Here is a 25843-nt window from a genome sequence, read left to right as displayed (position 1 = left end):
GTTGTTTATGATGTGTAATTTGATAATTTCACCTATACCCTAAGTTGTGCATGTAGGGTATTTGACAAAATGGCTAAGAGGATAGAAATTGTGTATTATAGCTCAATTGTGACTCAAATAATAAATGCATGTTTTACCCCTATGACGAAGACTGACTTCCATGATATTGTGCGCATTATGAGTATTTGATGGAATGTTCATGAGATTAGGTTGATGAAAGTATGACATGTCTATATCCAATTCCATCCATGTACAATATTATGATAACCATGTGGTTCACGAAATCCCAAACTTATTGTATTATGAATTGTTGATATTGGTCATGTATTCATGAAGTGCCAAGTCTTGTCAATTTCATGCTATCGAGTCCTGGGGGTACTTGTACCCAACAATTTAAATGTGTGCGTAAATCCAGTGTCAGTTTTCATGCTACTCCAATTCAAGTGATGATCATTAGAATTCAGTCAGTTACATGACTCAGGAAAACTCAGTAATCTCAGTAATCTCAGTCAATTATTAGATCTCAGTAGCATTCCGTCAGTCAATGGAATTTAGTGAACTCTATTCAAATTAGCTAAACGATACTATCAGTAACAATTTAGTTCAGTTTAAATTAGTTCAGTGTCTCTTTAGTTAGGAGTAAGATTCAGCACCGAGTAAACCCAAGGGTAGGGACTCACCTGTTAGCCAGTAGAGGGTGTGATCTTTTGAAGCAATCCTTGCATTCCAGAAATATGTAGCTAGTGTAGGTTGAGATGTACCCTACGAGTTTAGGGATTATACACCTTATTTGAGTTTTCCTACTAGAAGGGGTTGACGAAAGAGCTCCTTGTCAGAGAGGGTTTACTCACAGCTTGTCTTTACTCGTGGCACAATACTGACACCCTTCCATCTGAGGTTACAGGTTGAACACCACCAGTTTAGTTTCAGGATATGTCGGTTAGATGATTACCTCCCATAGTCTCAGTTTCAGGTTTATTCACGGTAATAGAACTAAGTTTAGTTCTACAGACTTTAGAACTGTCAGATACAGTCGCTCAGCTCAGTATGGAACTCAGCTAGTTCCATCAGAATCAGGACTGCCAGACATAGTCACTCAATTAATAGTATATTAATTTTATGAAATTGATGTTATCAATATTCAGTTTTGAGACTATCAGATACAATCAATCAAACCATTTCTTCATAATCAAAATTGTCAGAAATAGTCATTACTTTATTTATAATATGACATCAGTTCCTCAGTACTCGATAGACTCAGTCATTCAATCCCAGTATTAGTACCCAAAAATCAATAAATCCACGTTATCAAAATTCATGATTTAGTGTTATCATGATCTCAGTCACAGTTACATAATCATACATGTATTCTCACATTTATGTTATTCAGGCAGTTAGTATTATTCATGCATATGAACCATTGCATTTAGCCTACCTCACTTGCATACCAGTATATTCAATCATACTAACACATTTGTGCTATGGTGTTTTATACCATAGGTTCAGAAGTATGCGCTCCTGAGTATCAGTAGCATTCCAGTTCCAGCAGTCAGAGTTAGTAGTGAGCCCTTATCATTGGAGGATGTTATTATTTGATTATTTCATTCTTTCAGTACATAGTTTATTTTAGAAAATGGAGTTAGTTGGGGGATTTTTCCATCAACTCTTTAGTCAGACAGTTCAGTTTTAGAGGCTTTCATACTACAGTATGTTCAGACAGTTATTTCAGTTGTTTTGGTATTGTTATACCATATTTTCAGTTATGTATCAGTATTGAACCTTATGGACTTTCAGTTCATATTTCCATATTTACGATATTACCATTATTATTCAGTGCTTAGTTACAGATATCAGTCATGAGTTAGCTTATAGTCCTTCGGGATTATGAGCACCATATAGCATTTCGGGTAACAGATTTGGGGTGTTATATAGTAAGACATAATCAATTTCATATGAAAAATGGAAAGGAAAGAAACCCAACTTAAAATATTTCAAAGTGTGGGGTGTCTAGCGAAGGTCCAAGTTCCTATACCTAAAAGAGTAAGGATAGGACCTAAGACAGTGGACTGCATGTTCATTGGATATGCTAAAAGTATTAAAGTGTTTTGGTTTTTGGTTCATAAATCCAAAAATCCGAATATCAATGAAAATACGATAATTGAATCAGATAATGCTGAATTCTTTGAATAGATTTATCCGTATAAAACTAGACATGAACAGTCTAGTGAGGGGTCTAAACAACCTCGAGATGAACCAAGTGAGGATGTACATAATGACAAGAATCCAAGACGTAGTACATGTCAAAGAACCTCAACTTTATTTGGATCGGATTTTGTAATATTTTTCTTAGAAAATAAGCCTCAAACGTTTATAGAAGCAATGGCATCTTCAGACGCATCCTTTTGGAAAGAGGAAGTTAATAGTAAGATTGATTCAATCTTAAGAAACTATACTTGGGAATTGGTTGATCTTCCTCTAGGAAATAAAACTTTAGGTTCTAAATGAATTTTCATAAGGAAAATGAAAGAGGATGGTACTATAGGCAAATACAAGGAAAGACTTGTAGTAAAAGGCTTCAAATAGAAAGAATGCCTTGACTACTTTGATACATACTCATCTATAACGAGGATAACGTCAATTCGGATGTTAATTGCCTTGGCGGCGGTATGGTCTTGAAATCCATCAAATGGATGTGAAAACAGTATTCCTAAATAAAGAATTAGAGGAAGAAATTTACATGGAATAGCCTGAGGGTTTTGTGGTTCCATGAAAAGAAAATAAGGTATGTAAACTTGTTATGTCATACTATGGACTAAAACAAGAACCTAGGGAGTGGCATGCAAAGTTTGACCAAACCATGTTGGCAAACGAGTTCAAGATAAATGAATGTAATAAATGTGTTTACATTAAAGACACTCCAAATCACCAAGTCATTATTTGTTTGTATGTATATGATATGTTGATCATCAGTAGAGACATTTCTGACATAAATGCTACGAAACGACTACTTGAGATCAAGTTTGATATGAAAGACCTTGGAGTTGCGGATGTGATCTTAGGAATAATAATTCATAGAACTCCACAAGGGTTGGCATTATCACAGTCTCATTACATTGAAAAGGTACTTGACAAATTCAAGTATTTGGAATTTGGTATGCCAAGACTCCATTGGACGTGAGCTTTGCACTTCAAAAAAATTAAGGTGAAAGTGACTCACAATTGGAGTAGGAAAGAGTGTTGGGATGTTTAATATATATCATAAATTGTACAAGACTAGACATAGCATGTGTTATTAGTAAGTTGAGTCAGTACATGAGTAATCCCAATAAAACTCATTGAATGGCAATCAAAAGAGTTTTAGGGTATCTTAAATACACTCAAGACTATGCTTTGCATTATAATAAATATCCCACGGTACTTGAAGGATATTGTGATGCAAATTGGATCACCATGTCAAACGAAGTAAAATCTATGAATGGATATGTATTTACTATCATGGAGGAGCAGTCTCTTGGAAATCATCCAAACAGACATGTATTGCTCGCTCTACAATGGAATCTGAATTTATCGCATTAGATAAAGCCTGTGAAGAAGCAAAATGGCTCCGAAATTTCTTGGAAGATATTCCTTATTGAACCAAACCAGTGGCACCATTATATATACACTGTGATAGCCAAGCGATAATAGGTAGCGCAGGGAGCATGATCTACAAGGGTAAATCTCGTCACATAAGACGGAGACATAATACCATTAGAGAACTTCTCTCTAGTGAAATTATCACTATTGACTATGTAAAGTTAAAGGATAATGTGTCAGATTCACTTACAAAAGGCCTATCTAGAGAGGGAGTTGAGAGGACATCCAAGGGAATGGGTTTAAGGCCTAGGAGAAGTTAGCATGGCGGTAACTCTACCTAGCAACTGGAGATCCCAAGATCTAGGTTCAAGGAGATCAAACAAAGTTGTGTCTGGCAGGTTCAACATTGTCAATATACCCAACCCATTCTCATGATATAGACAATATTTAGTAAACAAGGATAAGACTTATGGTGTGAAGTCCTTTAATGATTATCTAAATTTAGCAGATTTGACCAAATATTTTAATCTATAATATTGAACATTTAGAAACCACCTATGTGAGGGCGAAGTGGATGCCACTTCAAGGAGAATGTTAGTAAAGGTCTATTCTCTAAGCTCTCATAAGACCGGGACGTGTTCATGGCTGAAACGAATAAAATCATGAAAATCATAAACGATAAAAGGCTGGTTATGTGACATGTGTTGTCTATGTGTACATTAAAGCTCGACGGTTCAAATATATCAAATCTACCAATTGACCGAGTGCATCTGATGCATGTTCACTATGAAAAGTTCAAAGGGAAACCCACTTATCCAGATGCAATCAGTCTTTACTTGATGATCACATACTTGTCCGTAAAATTTTACAAAGAGTAGCCATTCCCCATTCATATGGGGGATTGTTGGGTTTAATATAATGGTGTGAATGGAAAATGAAAAGTTACTTGGAAGGGACACAACTCTTCGAGTAAAAGACACTATTTCGGGAAAAGGTATGGTTGTTTGGATGGTTGTGGCTGTTCAGAAAAGACACACTCTTTCGAATGGACAGACATGACTGTTCAGAAAGGATACACATTTCCAGTGAACCATTGCCACCTTTCGGAAAGGGCACTTAATGGCTATATAAACCTGCATTTTTCCACAGGTTTAGGATGAATTTTCTGCATTTGAAAATATTTCTTGTCTTCTAAAATACTCCATTTGATCATCTAACTGTTGAGTGGGTTAGAAGAGAATCCGATCGTTTGAGGTACCGCTACAGTTGGATTGATAAGCCATTTTATCCTTGGAGGAAAATTCTGCAACCTCGGGTACTTGAGGGGAATTATTTCCTTAAGGACACTCCGTGAATTCGGAGGACTTGGCTTTTTCTACTTCATCTAATTTTCTTTAAAATTCTGAAAACACACTTCTTTGAAAAGTTATTTTTGATCTTATGTGAAGGTGTTGAAAACTTCATAAGTGTTCATGATTTATTCTTTAACTTATGTTGAAGTTGTTTTGCCAAAATACAAATTTTTAGGTACCCGAAAACAAGTATCCATTGGCATTTATGTGAAGACCAAATCTTCTCTAAATTTCTTCATTGAATGGAAGCATACTGATATATTGTCTCCAAGCAAGGAAAGAGAATTTCAAGGGAATGAATTTATGCCATAATTTGCCAAGGTCCTGATTGACATTAGTATTTCTCGGCCTCATGCATTATGTGCCATGCAGAGCAAGGGACCCTATCTCCAGTATTATCTTTTTCAAAGTAATCTGCAGCCAACATCATGCCTGCGAACTTTCCAAAGTAATAAACATTACTAATCATCTTGCACTGGCATATTATTTTGGACAAGATCTCAAAGGAACGTTGTAAGCACATAAAGATGATTGAGTCTAATCCATACTAAATTTGGATCAAGTCTTACATGTATTTGGATTGAATAAATAATTTGGACTTAATAACAGTGTTTTTGCTTGAGTTGTACGACATGAAATTCTCACATACGATTAAATAAATAATTTTTTATTATTTTTGAGGTCCATTCCATTATAAGGCAGTCACGTACTCAATGACAATGATGTGGCAATTCTGAGTTAAAACAATAATGCATCAAGAGCCGCAAGTAATCGAAAGGGCGTGTCTTAACCAATCACGAGCAAACATTTGATATAGAGAGAGACACACGCATCATAAAACAACATTGCTTCTTCAGAAAAAGAATGAAACAGAGCATTGAAAACTTGAGTTATCTTTCCAACTCTCAGTTTAAGATTCATCATTTCTTCTTGTTCACAGATTTGGTAAAACTATTACATAATGAATATTGCATCATTCTTTTCTTGCAAATAAGATTAGTCTCTTAATTATTAGTTTTTGTGAGATCTAACTATATATGGTTCCTTTCATACAAAGATAGGGTGGTCACTATAATGTGTCGAACAGGACAGGTAACTACTCTAGCCTTTCCATAGATCTAGCCGATTCATTTTCTGTAGAGGTTGTCAATAAATGACAAGAACAAGTGTATCAAGTTCGTAATATAGGGTCACCATCATTCTCTGGCAAAAAAAAGTTGTTTATCGGTTTCTAGGTAGGCAGCTCAACATTTCGCTTGCTAATGTACAACTCCAGTGTGCTAGTTCAGGCTTTAAACTCTTTCGCTTGACCACCGGATACTCATTTTGCAGAGTTATCATTGAACCATTATGTCCATTAATATGAGGAATGGAAGGAGCAGATAGAATTAGCATTTTCCCTTGCAATGTTCTCGAGCCCATGTAATGCCTCATAGCTCATTGAAGCAGCTCAAAAGGGTGGATAGGAAATTCATTTAGGCTCATGAATTAGGGGTGTGCATCGACCGCTCGGTTCGATTTTATGTATTATCAGTTTGGTTTATCGATTTTTAATTTTTAAATATGTTAAACCAATAACCAAATCAATAAGATATTTCTTATCGATTTTTTGTTTATCGATTTTTAGTCCTTAACGGTTCGGTTTTCAATTTAACCAATAAGAAAATATTCATAAAATAGAAAAAATAATAACTAACATGAAAAGAAATTAAATCTAAGTTACAACCAAAATCCTACATGATTTATTTTAATTTACAAGAATTTTCAAGATTGAACTAAATGTTAGTTAGAAGAAATTAAGAGAACTATATAGGCGTAAAATAGAAATTTACTATATTTTTATTGGGTTATTGGTTTATCTAATAACCCAATAAAAAAAAACCAAATCGAATCAATAACCCAATAAATTTTTTATGAAACCATTAAAAAATTGTTAACTCAAAAATAATAAATTAATAACATTTTCATCGGTTCGGTTTATTGGTCGCTTTTGTTAGAATTTTTGATGTATCATACTTCGCAGCTTTATTCTCCATGGTTCCAGAAGAAGGGGAAATAAAGAGTCATCCGCCATTTTCGAAGGCCAAAATAAGGAGTCCACAATTATTGGCTATCTCTCAATGTAGGGGCCATCAGCCATGCCTAGAGGTGGGCTATTGTATATATCGAATATTAGATCGAAACTGAAATTTTTATATCACAGTATGGATATTATGGTATTCGGTAGGAATTTTAAATTATTTTGGTATTTGATATAATATTTGGTATTTATGTAATAAATATCGAAATATCATATACCGCACCAAAGTTTTTTAATAACATATAAAACTCATATATATATATATATATTATATTTAAGATTATTAAATATATTTATATATCATTCATTAGTCAATTGAACACAAAAATAGCTTTTATTCAAAAATAAATTTTTTGGGAAGCTTATTATTTAGGAGTACTATGCTTAAGTTTAGGTAATGTTGTTCAGAGTTTGCATCTCAACTATTCAATCGCGTTTGAAATGTTATTTTTGTGTAATCGATTAACAAAGATAGTTGTTAGCCTAACATGATTGAGACGTTTTTATTATAATTTTTTTATATGAATATATGTAATTTGAAATCAAATAAAGTATGGTTACCGAATTATCATACCGTAAAATATCAAAATCGAATTTAAAAATACTGAACTAATTTGGTATGGTAATGATATTATTCTTTTAGACATCGAAAATCAAAGTTACCGTACCAAAGTTTAAAATACCATACCGTACTGTACCATGTCCACCCCTATCCATGCCGCTTACACGATTCATTCCTGAAAATCTCCCAAACATGATTTGATATGACAATGTTAACTGAGTATATTACTGATTTGTTGATTGATTTCTGCTTACATGGAACAATTAAGACAGATTAATGCTACCGTCACAAAAAGGACAGTTATTTTTATGATATTTCTATTTATTAAGTGGCATATTTCTGACTTATCTATGTTAAAAGCGGTTGTAGTTAAAGCACTTTTACTCACTAAGCTAGCGACTCACTCTCCACTATTTTTTGGTGCAGCAGCCGCAGTTGACACAGGCAAAATTTTGATTAACTAGAGCTTGACAACATTTGGTCAACACCACACTAGTTCTCATGGGCGAAGAGTCTGTTTATTTGTTATGGTCTCTTTTGAAGTCTTAGAATCACTATACAGTTATTTTATTATCATGAGTCATCAGTATAAACTTGTGACTACCATTAAACTTCTTATATTTTGGTGATGGATTTAGTATTAGATTGCAAATGGTGGAGAATTGTTTGGTTAGTTGATGAAAATTACATGTTTTCAGTAATAAGGGAAACTCAGCCCGGTTTTCTATAAAATTCCAGGCTTGCTTTGGGATCCTACCCCTTAGCGCTCGCTAGTCATGACCCTAAATGGGGTCGTGACAGTAAAGCTGCTTGTACAACATAACTTCTCAGGTAGTCACTAGAGGAATAGATCCTTTAAAAGGAAGCATGCAGGAATACGTGACATACTTCACGCTATCCATCAACACAACAACAAAAATCCGAGAGATGGATTTTCGTCCAATCATCCCATCACCATCACCTGCCTCTCGTGGATCAACTAGCACGGAGACAACCATTGAAGAAACTGAACTATTTCCAGCAAGGTCATCTTCTTTTCCAGTTCTTCCTTCATGTTCTTCAGATATGTTGTGTGTAACAGGAACAGAAAGACCATTAAGGATTCTTCTATTTCTTCCCTTGGTGCGTGTAGCATTCTGCCCCTCTTCCGTAGAAACATTCCTAACAGTGGCTGCAGGAACGATGGCTCCTGGAGATGAAGACACATCAAACTGGAAGACTTCAGTACACAGGCCTGAGCTCAACATAGGCCCTGCGCAAATGTAAAAAGAAAATCATTAAATATCCCAGAAGAGGAGGCTGCTGCGAGCACGAAACAGAGCAAAAATGATCAAGTTAAATTTGATTAAGAAATGTGTCCTCAAAATAGTAGGATCACAAACATTAAGCACTTATGCGTAAACTGAAACCAAGATATGGACAGTACCAAGTAGAAAGCAATTCCTTGTTATACAAACAATGTGTATTCCGAAAGCAACCCTCAATTTAGGAGACAACTCAGATTTTGCACTGTAGGTATTGATTTGGTAAAAAAAAGAAGGTGCAAAGAGAAAGATCTCTATTCAATTAAGAAAGAGCTTAGGACAAATGTATCAACAATTTGTGATCAAACAAACGATGCATATTATAGCATACACTTGATAAGAAAAGGAAACTGGAAAATTGGAATATAATTTGTTAGCACTTACCAGCAACACCTTCAAGGAACCATTCCTGCATAGTTGACTTAGCTTTCTCTTTATCCCCAGATCCAAGAGCCCGTTTCCCATCAGCAGGACTACGGTAATTGTGGGGATGACGCCCTGGGAAGGCAGGGGGCAAATCTCTAGAAACTGTAAGACCTGTCTCTACATTGATCTTCCTATCTCCATTTCTATGTGATGCCATGGCTTTCTCACTTGCCAAAACAGAATGAATTATCAAGTTTCCATCAATCTTCACAAGTTTATCATTCCTGGGAACATACAAAGAGGCCATTAGAGGCTCACTACCATTGCCTGAGCGGACGAACTCATTTGCGCCTCTATTGCAATTTGGCTGAACATTTACTCTCTGAACTTGCCGACTGCAATTATCCCCGTAATCCCTCCCATTATGATGCCCTGAATAACTACTCTTATTAACTAGCCTATCGACGGCCAAAACTCTTCCATGATGCCTTTCGCTGTACCCACTTCGAGAAAAATCTCGACTTGTTAAAGGTTCTTTCAATCCACTATATCTCAAATTTACTATAGGAACCAATCCACCAAATAGAAGCATGAAGAACAACAAACCAAGGAAACTAACACTCGCAACCCTCTTGGTTTTCACCTCGGTCTTCTTATTCTCTACTTTCTTACTACTCTTAGATGGAGGTGCTGCTGCTTGTGGTTTCAACCTCGGAATAGGAACCAAAGGCACTTGTGATCCTTGTGGCTTCACCATATAAGGTGGAGCACAATGCATCCAAGGATACATCACTCCAGGATTTGGGTACATCCCAGGGGGTGGTGGTGGCATCTGCAGAGCCACGCTAGAGCAACCCATCTGTGACCTTAAACTCGCATTCTCCGACATTATATACGATATCTTAACATTCAAATCTTGGATTGTTGAATGCATTGTCCTCACCTTATCCTCCAACTCCTCAACATAATGCTTCTTCCTTTGCCTCGACAACTGAGCACTTTCCCTATTCCTCATTAATCTCGCTTTCTTCTTATCATCATCTCCGCCACTATTAACATTGCTACACTCAACTACAAAATCAGACTTTTGGTATTTGCTAACATCCTTTAAATCTAAACAATCTCCACTCACTTTTTTCCTCTTCAAAATTGAGCTACTACACTTACTATATTTCACGTTAACTTCCTCTAATTTAACCTTATGTTCTACTAAACCACATTCAATTGAACTATCCACGAAATTCAGAGAAGAAGTTACCGAATTATTCACGATGTTGGAGCCACAATTGCCCGAACCTAGTGACTCTGGTGAAGAGCAGTTCAAATCCTCGTGATTAGACGACTCCGATTCCGGCGACAGCGATGACACATTGAGGTATTCAGAGACATCGGCTGCGGGGCTCAAAACATGGGATCCACTGGAACTTTGATTACCGAAGCTATGATCTGCCTCCGACAGGTCGACGGAAACATGACGTAGTTCCGGCGAGGATTTGAATGCTCGGGTTTGGATCAGTTGACTCCCGGGTTGACCCACTGGATTCGGATTCGGGTCAACCCGATCGGGTTCCAAACATGAATAGGGAAAAGTGAGAGGATTCGGGTTGAGAAAAGCTGCAGCATCAGCTTCGGATGGAGGGATGATGTCGTCGAATGATAAGTCGAGATCGAGGTCGAGTTCGAGGTCGTCAAGAATGACTTGGTCTGATGGAGGATTTGAATTCGCCATCAGTTCAAGTTTACGACAATTAGATCCAAATATACTCAACCGAGATTTATGACAAGAGGAGAGGGGTTTAACTTTATTAATTAATGATATTTTAAAACTTTATATTTGATTATTACTCTATTTCATAATAAATGAATTATTAAATTTTGATATATATATTAAGAAAAAAATAATAAAGAAATAAATTTAACATAACTTTTCATTTTTACCCTTCAAAAATCAAAAGTTAACCTTTAATATATTTTAAAAAATTAATTAATTATCAAATCATAAGGGTAACTTTGAAAAAAAATTCAATTATTCACTTATTTTGAAACATCAATAAATATCCCAATAATTCACTTATTCCGAAATAAAGGGAGTATTATTTTATATAACTATTTAATATTGAATGCGAAAAGACAAAAAAAATTAATAACATTTTTAAAATTTTCATAAATTATATAAGTAAATTAAAATACTTATTTTAATATAAAGACAAGTAAAATAAAATAAAAGAGTATTCCCTCCGTTTCATAATAAATGAATTGTGAATTTTGATACATAAATTAAGGAAAAAGTATTAACGACATAAATTTAACACAACTTTCTATTTTTATCCAAAAAAAAAAAAGAAAATTTACTCTGTAATATCTTTTCAAAAGTTAATTAATTATCAAATCATAAGGGTAAATTTAAAAAAAAATTCAATAATTCACTTTATTTGAAACAGTAATAAATACCTTCAACAATTCACTTATTTTGAGAAATATTATGTTTGAGATATCTTGTCTTATTCCACAAATCAAACAACCCGTAACAGCACTTTTGGAAAGTCACCATGTGTAATCATTTGAACAGCTTGAGTATAAATAAGGAAAAGTAATTACATACTTCAATTTTGAAAGGTTATTTTAGATACCTTTTTTTCTTGCTTTTCATTTTTATTTCTTCTCTTTTTGATTTATAATATTTAAATTTTAATTCTGTTTTTATTCTTAAAATATATTTTTCTTTTTCCATTATTTATCTTCTATTTCGTTTCTTCTATCATTTTGTGATTTTCTTGCTTTAACAAATTTTTTAGGGCGTGTAAAAGCAAGTTTTATAAATTCTCTGAATTGAAAATGTCATTAAAAATTTAGCAAATAATAAATGACAAAAGTTAAACTAACGATCAAATCAGGACTTACAGTGTATCCTAACTTGGTACTACAATGTAAATGATAAAATGAGCTATATATCTAAAAATTGAGCGTACGTAGTTTAATTCTTCAATGAAATTTTTTTTGTAGCTAACGCTTTTGGCCCAATTAATTGGCTCTTGGCAGTGATGGGACGCACACACTCCAGTGCAGATACTGCCCTTCGCGTGCCCCTGTCATTGCAAAGTTGTTCTTGTGTATCGCATGCCCTCCTGTATTGCGCATCAATTTAAACTATACCAATATCACCTATTGGAACATGCTCAATGAAACATTTGTGTTTATCTAAGTAGAAACACAAGCATTCCATATCATTTAATTTACTTTTAAGTGTAAGATCAGTGGAGTAGTAACGATCATCTATTTGTACCAATCTTTTACCAAATTTCTATAATAGTAGATAATGAATGGTAGAGAAGTTAACATCAACTATGGGCCATCTCTCCACGCCATACAAGTTCCATCTATTGGCAATCTCTCAATAAATTGAGCAACAAGTGTTAGTACATACACATTGATAAATCATCAAATATAGGTCAACTACATAATGGTGTAACATGCAAAAGAAGACACACAGTTAGTAATAAAAGTCCCCCTCTCGAGCTGTGTACTCGCTTTTTGGATATATTAATTTACAAGGTAGGGGTCTTACCAGAACAAAACAAAACAAAAAAAGAATTAATTTTCTTCCTATTTATAGATTTGTAACTTTTGCATGATATGAGTGCTGCATCATTTGCTTCTCGTAAACAAGTTCAACCTCAAATTAGTTTCAAAGAGGGTCTAACTATGGAATGGAAACTTCCATGTTAGCCTCTTATTCGTATAGCTCTCGAGTGGAGAATCCCCTATCAAGGTGCTGATAGTAATGGGAGCAACAGGAATGGGAAAATCTAAACATTCCATAGATCTAGCCAACCATTTCCAGCAGAGGTTTGTGAATAGCAACAAATACAAGTACATGAAAGTACTTGATATATAGGTGACGGAGGATGTAGTACTATATTTTCTAGAGAATGGTGGCTACCCTATATCAAGACCTTTGTACATTTATATTTATCAAATTTTCGTGACAACCTCTTCTAAAAATAAGCCGGCCAGATCTATGGAAAAGCTAGATTTTCCGGTCCTGTTATTGCACCCATAACAATCAACCCTTATAATCTTATTATCCACATGAAAATATATGAAAGGAACTATATAGTTAGATCTCTCAGAAACTAATTATTAAGAGAATGATCTTACTTGCAAGAAAAGAATGATGCAATATATACTCATTGTGTCAAAGTGTTACCAAATCTGTAAACAAGAAGGAATAATGAAAATTAAACTGAGAAAATTGGAAAATATACCTCAAGTTTTCAATGCCCTATTTCATTCCTTTTCTGTAGAAGCAATATAATGTTGTTTTATGATGCGTGTATCTCTTTATATATTAGTACGTTAGCATGTGATTGACCAAGATACGTCATTTCGAACACTTGGTGGCTTTTGATTCCTTCATGGTTTGGCTGAGAGTTGCCACATCATTTGAACGCGCACCTTATTGGTCTTGGATTTGACGGAAATGCCAAGTCATTGAATACTTACATGAGTAGGGAACATAAACGAAATGGACCTCAAAAATAATAAATACCTTTTATATTGAAAGTATTACATATAATCCCGTTAGGCTTTCTTTCTCCCTAATTTGTAAAATATATTAGGTCTTCTCTCTCCCTAATTTGTAAAATATACTTATGCATTAAGTAGGCCCCGATACATTGTTGCAATGTATGATAAAACAGATTTTCCTATATTTATAAAAAGAGAAATCAGATACCATCTTTCTCTACCTTAATTAACGTAATTAATTATCTATCATTATGTGGTGTATGATTAAATATAGCAACTGAAATTTAAATTCAAAAAATTTTTAAACATCACTATTAATTGTTCTCATTTACAATATTTTATGTTTTTTATTCATTTTAACAAATAAAAAAGTCTTATTATTTCCTTCTTATACTATTTTTAGTAGTAATAAATTACATAAACAATTATAAAATATAATTTTAATTAAAACCTTTTTAAAAATTATGTAACAACGACATAAAATAATATAAAATCTAGGAGTATTTGTTTTTCATTCTCTTTCCTTTACTTTAGTAGGAGTAATATTAATATGTATGAATTATTTGCGTTCACACTGATATGATCTATTAAGCTCCTAGAAAATTGATTTCCAAAGTATATTTTGACAAAAGAAATTATCTTTCATTCACGGAATCATATAAATTTATTATAAATAATTTAAAATCCATGAAAAAATAAACATCAGTTAACAAAATAGTTAAATGAGAATAATATATAACCAAATATAATTGATATATTCAGTTTTATTATTCAATATGTGATGTATTTATTGAATCAACGCAAATAACGGAAAAGTTGAAATTTAAAAGATAACACTATACAACAGTTGCACATGTATGTGGGCACATTATACATTTAAAAAATAATTTTCAGTAATGTATAATGTCATACTATACATTTAAGTATTAATTTTAAAAATGTATACTTTTGTATCCTTATCAGAAGGTATAATACAACCTTATACAATATTAATAATTTCTAATTGTATAATACCAAATAATATATAAAGTGCCTTTTAAATGTAATAAGAACTTCTTAATGTATAACATAATGAAATATATAATAGAAGAATTATATTATACATAGTCTTCCAAAAATAACTAACGTATAATGTCTGATATATTACAACTTATACGTTAAAATATAATATTGCAAAATATATAAGATCACACTATACATATAAAATAGTCACCTTATACATTAATTATCTACAATATTATAATAATTTTAAGGAAAAATTAGTGTTATTGTAACATTACATTGGCTATAGGATAATAAGGAAAAAGAATAATTCAATTTTCTTTATTACGTAAATTGAAAGTGTACATCTTCAATTCCAATTATAAAAGTGACGCAAATAGGAGGGGATGAGAAAGTATTAATATTACATTAGCTTGATTGTAGACATAAATAAAGGAGCACATATATGGAGCAAAAATCAGTGTACTAAAATAGGAGTAAAATATGATATTTTGATATGTATGAGGAGATGAGAGAGAAAGAGTGAATTTAAGGAATTTAAGTAATTACTCTGGGATTTTTGTAATTTCTTTTTCAATATAGAGATTTTATGTAATAAAGTAAAGTTACCTTGTGTATATATGTAATTTTCAGTAATAAAAATGGACTTATTTTATTTGTGAAGTAAAAAAAGTTTTTAACCTAAGTAAGTTGATAAAATTGAAGGAAAGGTGTCTTTTAAGACTTGAGTGAAGGATTGGTGACATTGACCAACTTAAATGGTCAAACATAATTAGAAAACTTGATTAAGCTGATTGTGGACTTGATTAATATTTTTAAAACTTTTTAATCTTTTAAAAAATACAAATTAACCCACACCCCTCTTTAATCTAAATCAACGGTCTCTCTCATCTCTCTCTTGATAGCTTCTCTCAACTCTCTCCCAACCAACAGTTCTGCAAAATTTCTCCCTTCAATCCCCGACAACTTCAACCTCCGGCGATAAATAGTCGGGCGAGTTTCTTTTCGACTTTCAACCATCAATCAACGTAAAAACTTCTCCGACGACAACAACTTCGAGTTCTTCGTCGTCCCATTTTTTTTCACAAGTAAAAAATTATGAAGAAAAAGAGGAACTTGAGCCAAATACTCTTCTAGTATTGGTTAACAATTTTAATATTTCTTGCTTAAATTTGAAATGTGGATTGAATAAAATCCTAATTTCTAGCATTTCTTCTTCTTATTGTTGAACTGTTGATTCAGCTTTGTTGGTAATTTTTGGTCACTGTTTATGTTCTTAGTGTGTGTGTGTGATGCGTTGGTGTTGCTAGGTTTATTTGTTGTTTGTCTTGGTAAAAATGGTGTTGCAACAGATGAAACATCTGATGTAACAGATGAAATATCTGATGCGACAGATGCAAATCTGATGCAACTATGAAAATTTAATGCAACAGATGAATAATCTAACAGATCATTCATCTATTGCGACAGACGATTCTTCTGTTTGGAAGAAATCTAAATAATATTAATCCAACAAATAACTTATTTTGCAACAAATGAGTGATATATTTCAATAGATTAGTGATTTGTTTTATTATTTCCAATGAATAACTCATCTGTTGTAATAGGTTGGTTATATGTTGCAACAGATAACCTGCTTGGTGCAACAGATAAGTGATTTGTTTCTAATATTTCTAACAGATTACTTATTCGTTGCAACAGGTTGGTTATATATTGCAACCGATAACCTGGCAGGTGCAACAGATCAGTGATCTATTTTTACTGTTTCCAATGGATTACCCATCCGTTGCAATAGGTTGGTTATCTGTTACAACAAATAACTACCTGGTGCAACAGATAAACGATATTTTTTTACTGTTTCCAACGAATTACTCATTCGTTACAACAGGTTGGTTATATATTGCATCAGATAAATTACCTGGTGCAACAGATTAGTGATCTACTTTTATTGTTTCCAATGGTTTACTCATCCATTGCAACAGGTTGGTTATATGTTGCAATAGATAATATACCTGGTGCAACAGATGTGTAGTCTGTTGGAACTGTTATTTTACTGTTGTGCATGTTAGATTTACTTTGTTATCCTTTTTTAATGATGCATTAATCAATTATAATCTATTTTATGTTCATGTTAATTTAAGATAATATAGCTCCCAAAAGAAAAGAAACTGAATCAAGTTCAAGTAACAAAACAAGTAAAGCAGCTCAACTACATCCACCACTCTATAAGCTTGCTTTACAAGCGTTATCTTAATCAGAAGCAGAAGATAATTAACATGGGGAGGAGAAATATTTCAAAAGAGATTATACAAATGCTAATAGCCCTTCCATCGAAGAGTTGGTCAGAACCTTCAGCATTAATCGTTATCCTATGAGAATGCAGTGCGATGGTGCCACAGAATGAATCCATGGGAAAATCTTTCAGCACCTTCAGAAAAATACTTTGAGAACAAAAATTGGATTGTTATTTCAGAGAAAGCTACTTTGGGCAATATCTTGATTTGCCGGGGGACAACAATGCTCGTTTTCAGATGAAAATGATATGTGATCTTCTCAAGCTCAGGTTTATGTATGAAAACAAAGATAATATGGATGAGGTATGGATAAATTACTGTGACATGCCTGTTTGTTTTGGTTGGAAGGAGTTTACCATAGTTACCAGACTAAAATGTTATCATCCTTCTCCTTCTCAAGTAATACCTACTCTAACCTAAAAAAAACACCCCGCACACCCAAAAAAGGCAAAGGCAAGTCGAGTGATCGTGATGACCTGGTTTCCATTGTTGGTTCAAGCTTTAAAAATAAAAATTTTATAGAAGCATTCAAAGGTAAAATAGTTTCAAAGAAGCACAAGCAATCATTGTGCTTGGTTTGGTTTATACATAATATTCTTTGGGCGAGAGATGTTAACAACAATATAAGCCTTAGTTTAATAAATCTCTCTGAGGATCTTGAGGCATTTAACAACTATCCTTGGGGTTATAAATGCTTCAAAATAACTGTCAAATATTTGTTGACTTCATTAACGCCAAAGACAATCAATTTATATGGCTTTTATTGGGCTGTCATGGTAAATATTTCTTTTATCATGATATGATTCATCATTTTTTATTCAATAATACTTTTTATTTATTAGCGTTATGTTATAGGCTTGGAAATTTGAGGTCATTCCTTATATGAGACAATAAGTAAACTACCACGAAAAAGTTTCCTGCCTAAGAATCCTGAGATGTTTATCGGTCAAAACTGATAAAAATGTAAATTTCTTAATCTTTCCAATCCCCCGAAGGAATCAGTAAGTCTAATTCTAATCAAGTTTTTGTTTTAATTAATGATTATTTTAAATGATTTCAACACCATTCTATTTCAGTGTGCAAGGGCCATAGAAGAGAAGCATGAGCTGAAAAAGGTGAATGCACATCATCTGTTCTAAAAAAATAGGCATATATCTGTTTCAATAGATAATACATCTACTAAAAATTATCAAATAGATATATATACATCTATTACTGATATTCTCTAACCTGTTGCATCGGATGTGTTATCTGTTGCAACATATGTCCGTCTGTTTGAGCAAATCAAACAGGTTTTTGTACTATTTTAATTTCTACCGACAAATGAGTCTTATATTGCAATACATGGATCATCTGTTCGAAATTATCGTACTACTCTATTTTACCTGTTCGAATTTCTCCCAATAGATGATCCATATGTTGCAACAAATAGAAAATTTGTTTTCTATTTGTAATTAACATTGACAATTCTAGCTTTCCAAGTAGATGTCATAGAAGAAGCTACTGTTGAAGAGCATAATATCAAAATTGATAATCCATTAACTACTTCCAAAAAAGAAGAAAAAGTGGAGTCTGTTAGTTCGGGAGAACGAAAGAATTACCTAATTGAAGGGTTCAACACCTCGAACGAGACTCTAACAAAACTAACAAAGTTGACCAACGACTATTCAGAATGGATTACCGATGGGCCGTTAAAGCATCATGCCGACAGGTATGTAAATCAACTTTAAAGATATTGATTTATACAATTCTTATTGTAAAAACATGATATTGACAGATATAAATCATCATGTAGAAAACAAAATGACGAACACTACAAAGTGAACGAATCGAGTCTTGGTTTTGATATGTTCGGCTTTGTTGTTGCACATTCCTAAATGAAGAATAGGTTCTATTTGATGTCACAACTCTAAACTTGCTGGAATGATGTGGTTTAAATGCCTTACATATTACTATTAATTAATACTTCATTTAATTACATCTGCGTATTAATTTTTTTGTCACGTAATATGAAATATTTGATAATATATGCAGCATATCGATGCCATTTTTACTACCTCCAAAAGAAGGCCAAGTTGCAAATACTAGAATAATACAGATACACGACAGGCAATTGTTTGTACAAAGTTTACATCAATAATGCCTACGATAGGTATTGTAAACAACAGACGAAAGTTTCCTGAAATGAGGTATGCTTAATCAACATCATCAAAGGTTTTAGTATTTCGGCTGGCTTACCTTGGCATTTGGTCGATGAAGTGTACATCCCAATCAATTGTGGTTATGAATTTCATTGGGTGTTGGCTGTCGTCGTTCTAAAAGAGAGGCGCATCTGAGTTTATGACTCGATGTCGCAAAGAAGATGTTCTGGGCCGTTGTCTAAGAAACAAAAGCTGGAAAAAATACTACCTACTTACCTTGATATGAGTAGCTTTTTGGACCAAAACATTCGTACTGATTGGTCGACCACTAAAGCATACCGGGATAAAATGGGTAATCCATTTGATGTACAATATGTTGAAAGAATTGCTTAGTAAATCATTGGTATCCTGTAAGTATAAGTATCATGATTTAGTTTCATTTCCTAAATTTCACAATGCATACATGAACAGCAAGATATGGATTAACTATTTTTTTAAAATGCAGGAATTGTGGTCCTTTTGCTGCCGCTTACGTTGAGTATTTGAGCGATGGATTACTAGTACAAAATGATGACCTTGATGTCGGATTACTCTACAAAAGATATGCTTCTCTTTTATGGAAATACGGAGAAGCGAAACCTCATAAGCCATACTCAAATGACATTAAAGATCCACAATGACCAAATCTGAATTTCGTAGCACCGGATGAAGAACAACTTGTCCATATTGATTAGATCTTTATAGCTCGAGTCTGTCAATGTAATAACCTATCCTCTTTATTTTAACTTGTTGATTTATTTGTATAACAGATCATTTGTACCCATAATAATTTTTATATTTTATTTATTTGTTGAGTTATTTAATGTAATTTTTGAAGTCTTCGATTTATTTTATGTTGTCTATGAATATAATTTAATCCTTAGTTTTGAATATGTTAATTAAAATGGAATACTTGATTCAAATATCGCAACAGATAATACATCTTATGAAACAGATTTAGACATATGTTGCAACATGTAGGTCATCTGCTAAAAATTATATAGCAAGTCTTCCTACTTTTTTTATTTGTTCCAACATATTACCTATCAGTTGTAACAGATAGGTATATATTGTAATAGATTGTATATTTGTTGCAACAGACAGACTAGGAAATATCTGCATAATACAACAGATGACCAACTTATTCCGACAGATAATCAATCTGTCACAACATGTATTATATTTGTTACAACAGATATACAATCTATTGCATTATAAAAATTCAAATTTTGCCAGACATAAAAATTATTGCCACTACATGTAAAGTAAATTGGCTTGAAATAAAAAATTGTTATCGTGTTCATCTCTGTCTTTGCACATATTATTCTTTCCACGCGGGCTCCAACCATTTAGTTAGGTCATCTGCTGAAAATTTATAACAGGTCTTCCTACTTATTTAATTTGTTCCAACAGATTACCTATTAGTTGCAACAGATAGATATATGTTGCAACAAATTATATATCTGTTGTGATAGACAGACTGAGAAACATCTGCATAATGCAACAGATGACCAACCTATTCCAACAAATAATTAATCTGTCACAATAGGTATTATATCTGTTATAACAGATATACAATCTGTTGCATTATAAAAATTCAACTTTCACCCGACATAAAAATGATTGCCACTACATGTAAAGTAAAGTGGCTTAAAATAAAAAATTGTTATTGTGTTTGTTTCTGTCTTTGTACATATTATTCTTTATACACGGGCTTCAACTATTTAGTTAGTACCCCATAATCCTAGACCTCTTGCATCTTTCCCACAATAGCATTGCATATATCGGTTATTTCTGTGTCGGTCAGCAAACACTCGATGTATACAAGAGAGTACGGCCTGCACGCTGCACCGGTTTTATTTTCTTGGAACTGGATGTTCTTATTTTGACCTTTAAAATCTCATTATTCCTTCCTCAAGACTTCTATCGGCAAATGATCCATCATCTTACTCTATGTCAACAACTTGGGGAACAACTTCAAAAATGGTTTCACGTGGGTTAAAAAAATGTCCTCGTTGAAGACTGGTAAGTTGTAGTCATAAACCTTAATCTTTCTATCGTAGAGTAGTATCTCAATAGAGAGAAAATGTTTGACTTTTACGTTCATAACTGTAAGGATTCTCTTTGCCTTGGTCCAGCTCTTGCCATGTGGATATGACCTCTTTCCTCTAACATATTTAATCAGGTCTTTATCCGATTAGAAAGTAGAAACTAACTTATCAAATATGTGGCCATTGGGACCATCCTGCCTACGGAAATCATCGTACCTACTCTTGAAATTGTTGTAGAAGTTGAGGTCAATTATCCTATCAGTAGCATCATAAGCATCCGGGTATGCTAATTGCATGCCCCTGATGAGGTAGAGAATTTCATCAACATACTATGATATAAGAAGACAATTTTAAAATAGGTTAGTAATTGTAAAGAAGAAAAACACATTAGAAAGATTTTGTTGTAGAGGGATCTCTGAATCAGTTCACAGTTTACCTCGCTAACGCAACTCATGCAATAGATGTGTATTATGTTGCAACAGAATACCTTGTTGTTGCAATAGATTGTACATCTACTATGTTGTTTCTTCTTCATGGAGTAGATTGGAAGGCTAGGTTAGCAAAAATAAACTTACATTGTCCATGTACCATATACTCATATTTGTCATACTCCGAAGTCTTGGGTGTCAAATGAATTCATGGTGTATTCTTTGGTAGTTTCGTCTCATCATTCGTTATTTCTTCCAGTTCCATCTTCGCCTCATCACCAAGTGCCACATATATGTCCACCTTATTCAGCGGCCCCTGAACTTTAACAACTCTTGGAGCAAGAGGAGTTGTAATTTTTTTTGCTTTCACTATGGAGAATATTTGTCTAATGTTTTGTCTTTCTCCAAACCGCCACTGTAGGAGTGTATGACTCTCTCATCTTTTTGGATGGTATGAATCCCCTCTTAGATTTCAACTCCTCGGTAGCTTTACCAATAGCCTCTAGTTTTTCAAGGAGTTTATCCTCTCTGTCCTTGCAGACTTTGCATTTACAATGAGAATACGAGGGTGAAGAGAGGTGAGAGGGACCACTGTAAGGGTGGGAGGGACCAGTGTAGGGGTGAGAGGGAACTTTGCAAGGGGTTTTTTCAAATGTATTTATTTTTTCCTGATCACCAACATTCTCATAATCACGACTGGCTATAGTAGCAGCATTAGGATGGCTACCACCATCATCAACAACTCCACCAGTAACACCTCCAGAAAAAGCACCCGTATCTGTTGTAGTAGGTTGGTCGTGAAGAGCTTCAACATTAGGCTGACCTTGCCTAAATACTCTTCTTATAGTTGTTGCTCCAGCCAATTCCTTCTTATTAACTTCACCATTGGGTCTGCTTTTGTATCAATAAAACCTAGAGTAATAAAAGAAGTCATCCCTAACTTCTGGTCAGTAGGCACGATCTAAGGATGTACAACCTATAAACAAAGACATGAGGTATTTAAATCATATAAAAATAATTTGCAGTCAGTTGGGTTACATGTTAACATGGCCAACTTATGCAACAGACGATCTAGTCGCCACAACAGCTGATCTGTACGTCGTAATAGATTGATAATATATTACATCAAATTACCCATCTGTTGCATAATTTTCAGTAAATGGGTAATCGGTTGAGTCGAGTTCGAAGAGCCAGAGAACAAGATGGTTAATCTGTTGTAAAATATAGATCATCTGTCATAACAGATTACCCATCTGTTGCATCAGTTGCAGTTGATGGGTAATCTGTTGCAACCGACATCTCATCTATCGCAATAGATGGCACATCTGTTTCAATATCTTTCTTTGAGGCAAATTATTTTAGTTGAAAGAAGACTTATTGCATCATCCGAAGGATTAAAGAGATCAGCCTCCTTAATATTTTTTTTTTGCTGCCCTTTACAGCCAACCACCTAAAGATCCTTGGATGAGAAACCTCATTCAGGTAATCCTTGAACTACTTTTAGAGGGTATGAATGGATTCACATGCCCAAGCCTAAAAATATAAACAGGTAACAAGCAAAAAAATTGATAATAATTATATTCAATATAAATTAATGGATGAGTAAAAATAGTGAGCAATTTTACCATGAAAGCCCAAGAAAAGTCGTATAATGTGGTCATCTTTGGGATAGCTTTGTCAGTAAATATTCGACAGTTAAGTAGTAGCTGTTATATCCCCAGGGATAATTGTTGAATTTCTCAAAATCATCAGCAAGTCCAACAAATCATCTTTTATGACTTTTCCGACGTCTCTTGCCAATAAGATGGAATGGACAAACCAAACTAAGCACAATTTCTCTCTGTGGTGATTTGGTATGTTTTTATCCTTGAGATCTTCTATAAAATCATCCGCCTTGTAGCTACGTTCAACACTGCCCAACAAATCGTCTTTTTACCCTTGCCTTTGTTGGACCCTTTGTGGGGTATTTTATTGATGAGAGGTTCTTCAGGATAATCGCATCACAAGCCCGTCACTATGGAAAACTCTTTCAATCCAAAACAAACCGGCATGCCACAGTAGTTGATCCTGATTTCATCGATATTTTTTTGCCCTTCTTCGTATCTTTATCATCCCCCACGTACTTGATTCTGTGCTTGAAAAGATCATATACCACGCTCATTGGGAAATAGAGAGTGTGATCCTCAGGTAGCTCAAGAAAGTATGCAAAGCATCTCTTGTTAAAAAGTCTGTCTATGCTTTCATTCTTCATAATACTCCTAAGTCCATCAAAACATTTTCCCAACTGACATTTAAGTACAAGATCACTGGTTACTTTGTTAGGGCTATCTATCGGCATCGCAACTCAAAACCTGTTGATACTAATGGTTTTGATAGGATAATGCTGGGATTTCAATATTAATTCATGCTCCATTGGTGAGAAGGAGCTATCACTTTCCTCAGCTTTATTTTGCCCTTATTGAGTTTGTTCAGGAAGTTCCTCTGAATCTATCTGTACTCTAGCCTTTTTTGTTGAGTGGTCAAAAGTTGATCCACTTTCAGTTTCTTTTCTTTTGGGAGACATCTTTTAACTACAAATAATAGAAAAATAAAAAATACATTGCATTTGATGTCTGCATAATTTTTTAATAAAAGGTAAGACAAATTTCAAGATATTATTCTATGCCACATTACAAAAAAAATACTCCAACGGATAACCCATCAGTTGGAACAGATGGGGAATCTGTTTGAAGACCTATTTAATATCTCCTAATAGATCTTCCACCTGTTGCAACAAATGGACCACCAACACCACAACCAATGCCACCAATACCAACAACAAAACCACCAAAACCACCACTAAAAACACAAATACTGACACCACCAACAATACCACAAACACCATCCAATAATACCACGACAGCCAACAAAATACTGAGATAAAAACTAGGGTTTTCTCAGGTGCTTCCTACTTTTTTAGCATCAAAACTTAAAATTGTTAACTTATTCTCGAAGATAATACAACTAAAAGTCTCCTTTTTCATCATTAATTAAAATCTCTAATTTTTAGAATAAAGAACAAATGTAAAACTCATCTCGAACTCTGTTACCTGCAAAGACAGAGAAAACAACGGATACAAGTGAGAATAAAGTCAAAAATAATAATTATGTGGTCGAAAATGGAAAGAAAATCGATCTATTTTGAACGGTTGAGCAGTATGTTAAGTTGTTGTCTATATTGTTGAGAGAGAGAGATAATAAGAATGAGAACTTCATATTTGAAATGAGGAAAAGTTTTTCATGCCAATGGATGATTTGTATGAGTTGATTTGTAATTTTGAAAAAGAATGACAAGTTTTGAAATTATTAATTTGGTAAGAATTGATCTTAATTAATTTTTAAAATTTTAAAAAATATAGTTTTTAAAATATTAAGTTAATGAGAACTCATTTCAACTCAGAGTGATCGATCGATGACACAGGTAGGGATGAACGCAATACCAACACAATGTAATTGCAACGACTCAATTGAAGTTGTAGTTGACCCTATGAGCTTATTCATCACTAGTTCCACCTAAATCAATTAAGGTACTATCTTAACATTAAGTTAATGAGAACTCATTTCAACTCAGAGTGATCGATCGATGACTCAGATCGGGATGAAGGCAATACCAATACCATGCAATTACAAAGACTCAATTAAAGTTGTAGTTGACCCTATGAACTCATTCATCACTAGTTCCACGTAAATCAATTAAGGTACTAGCTTAACATTAAGTTAATAAGAACTCATTTCAACTCAGAGTGATCGATTGACAACTCGAGTTGGGATGAATAGAATACCAACACCATACAATTGCAAAAACTCAATTGAAGTTGTAGTTTACCCTATGAGCTCATTCATCCCTAGTTTCATATAAATCAATTAAGGTTCTATCTTAACATTAAGTTAGTAAGAACTCATTTCAACTCAGAGTGATCGATCGATGACTCGAGTCGGGATGAACGCAGTACCAACACCATACAATTGCAACGACTCAATTAAAGTTGTAGTTGACCCTATGAGCTCATTCATCCCTAGTTCCACCTAAATAAATTAAGCTACTATCTTAACGTTAAGTTAATGAGAACTCATTTCAACTC

General features: G+C 33.7%; 1 protein-coding gene across 1 annotated transcript; it reads right to left on the bottom strand.

Annotated features, from left to right (window-relative positions):
* Window positions 1–8190: 8190 nt before the first annotated feature.
* On the bottom strand, window positions 8191–11093 carry LOC107871207 (bZIP transcription factor 17). Its single transcript, XM_016718059.2, has 2 exons — window positions 9259–11093; window positions 8191–8822 (listed from the first exon to the last, which is right to left on the bottom strand). Exons 1-2 carry the CDS (start codon window positions 10967–10969, stop codon window positions 8398–8400), a joined length of 2136 nt encoding a protein of 711 aa, XP_016573545.1. The 5' UTR covers window positions 10970–11093; the 3' UTR covers window positions 8191–8397.
* Between the last annotated feature and the right edge of the window lie 14750 nt (window positions 11094–25843).

The sequence above is a fragment of the Capsicum annuum genome, chromosome 1 (genome assembly GCF_002878395.1).
Source record: "Capsicum annuum cultivar UCD-10X-F1 chromosome 1, UCD10Xv1.1, whole genome shotgun sequence".
Taxonomy (NCBI): Eukaryota; Viridiplantae; Streptophyta; class Magnoliopsida; order Solanales; family Solanaceae; genus Capsicum; species Capsicum annuum.
The sequence above is the reverse complement of the archived record's forward strand: the minus strand, read 5'-3'. Positions and strand labels throughout refer to the sequence as shown.

Bases quoted from the DNA above. Each gene is read 5' to 3' on its own strand.
- LOC107871207 (XM_016718059.2), bottom strand. From the start codon at position 10,969: ATGGCGAATTCAAATCCTCCATCAGACCAAGTCATTCTTGACGACCTC. The intron at 8,823-9,258 runs GTAAGTGCTAAC...ACATTTGCGCAG, and splicing joins GTTCCTTGAAGGTGTTGCTG to GGCCTATGTTGAGCTCAGGC.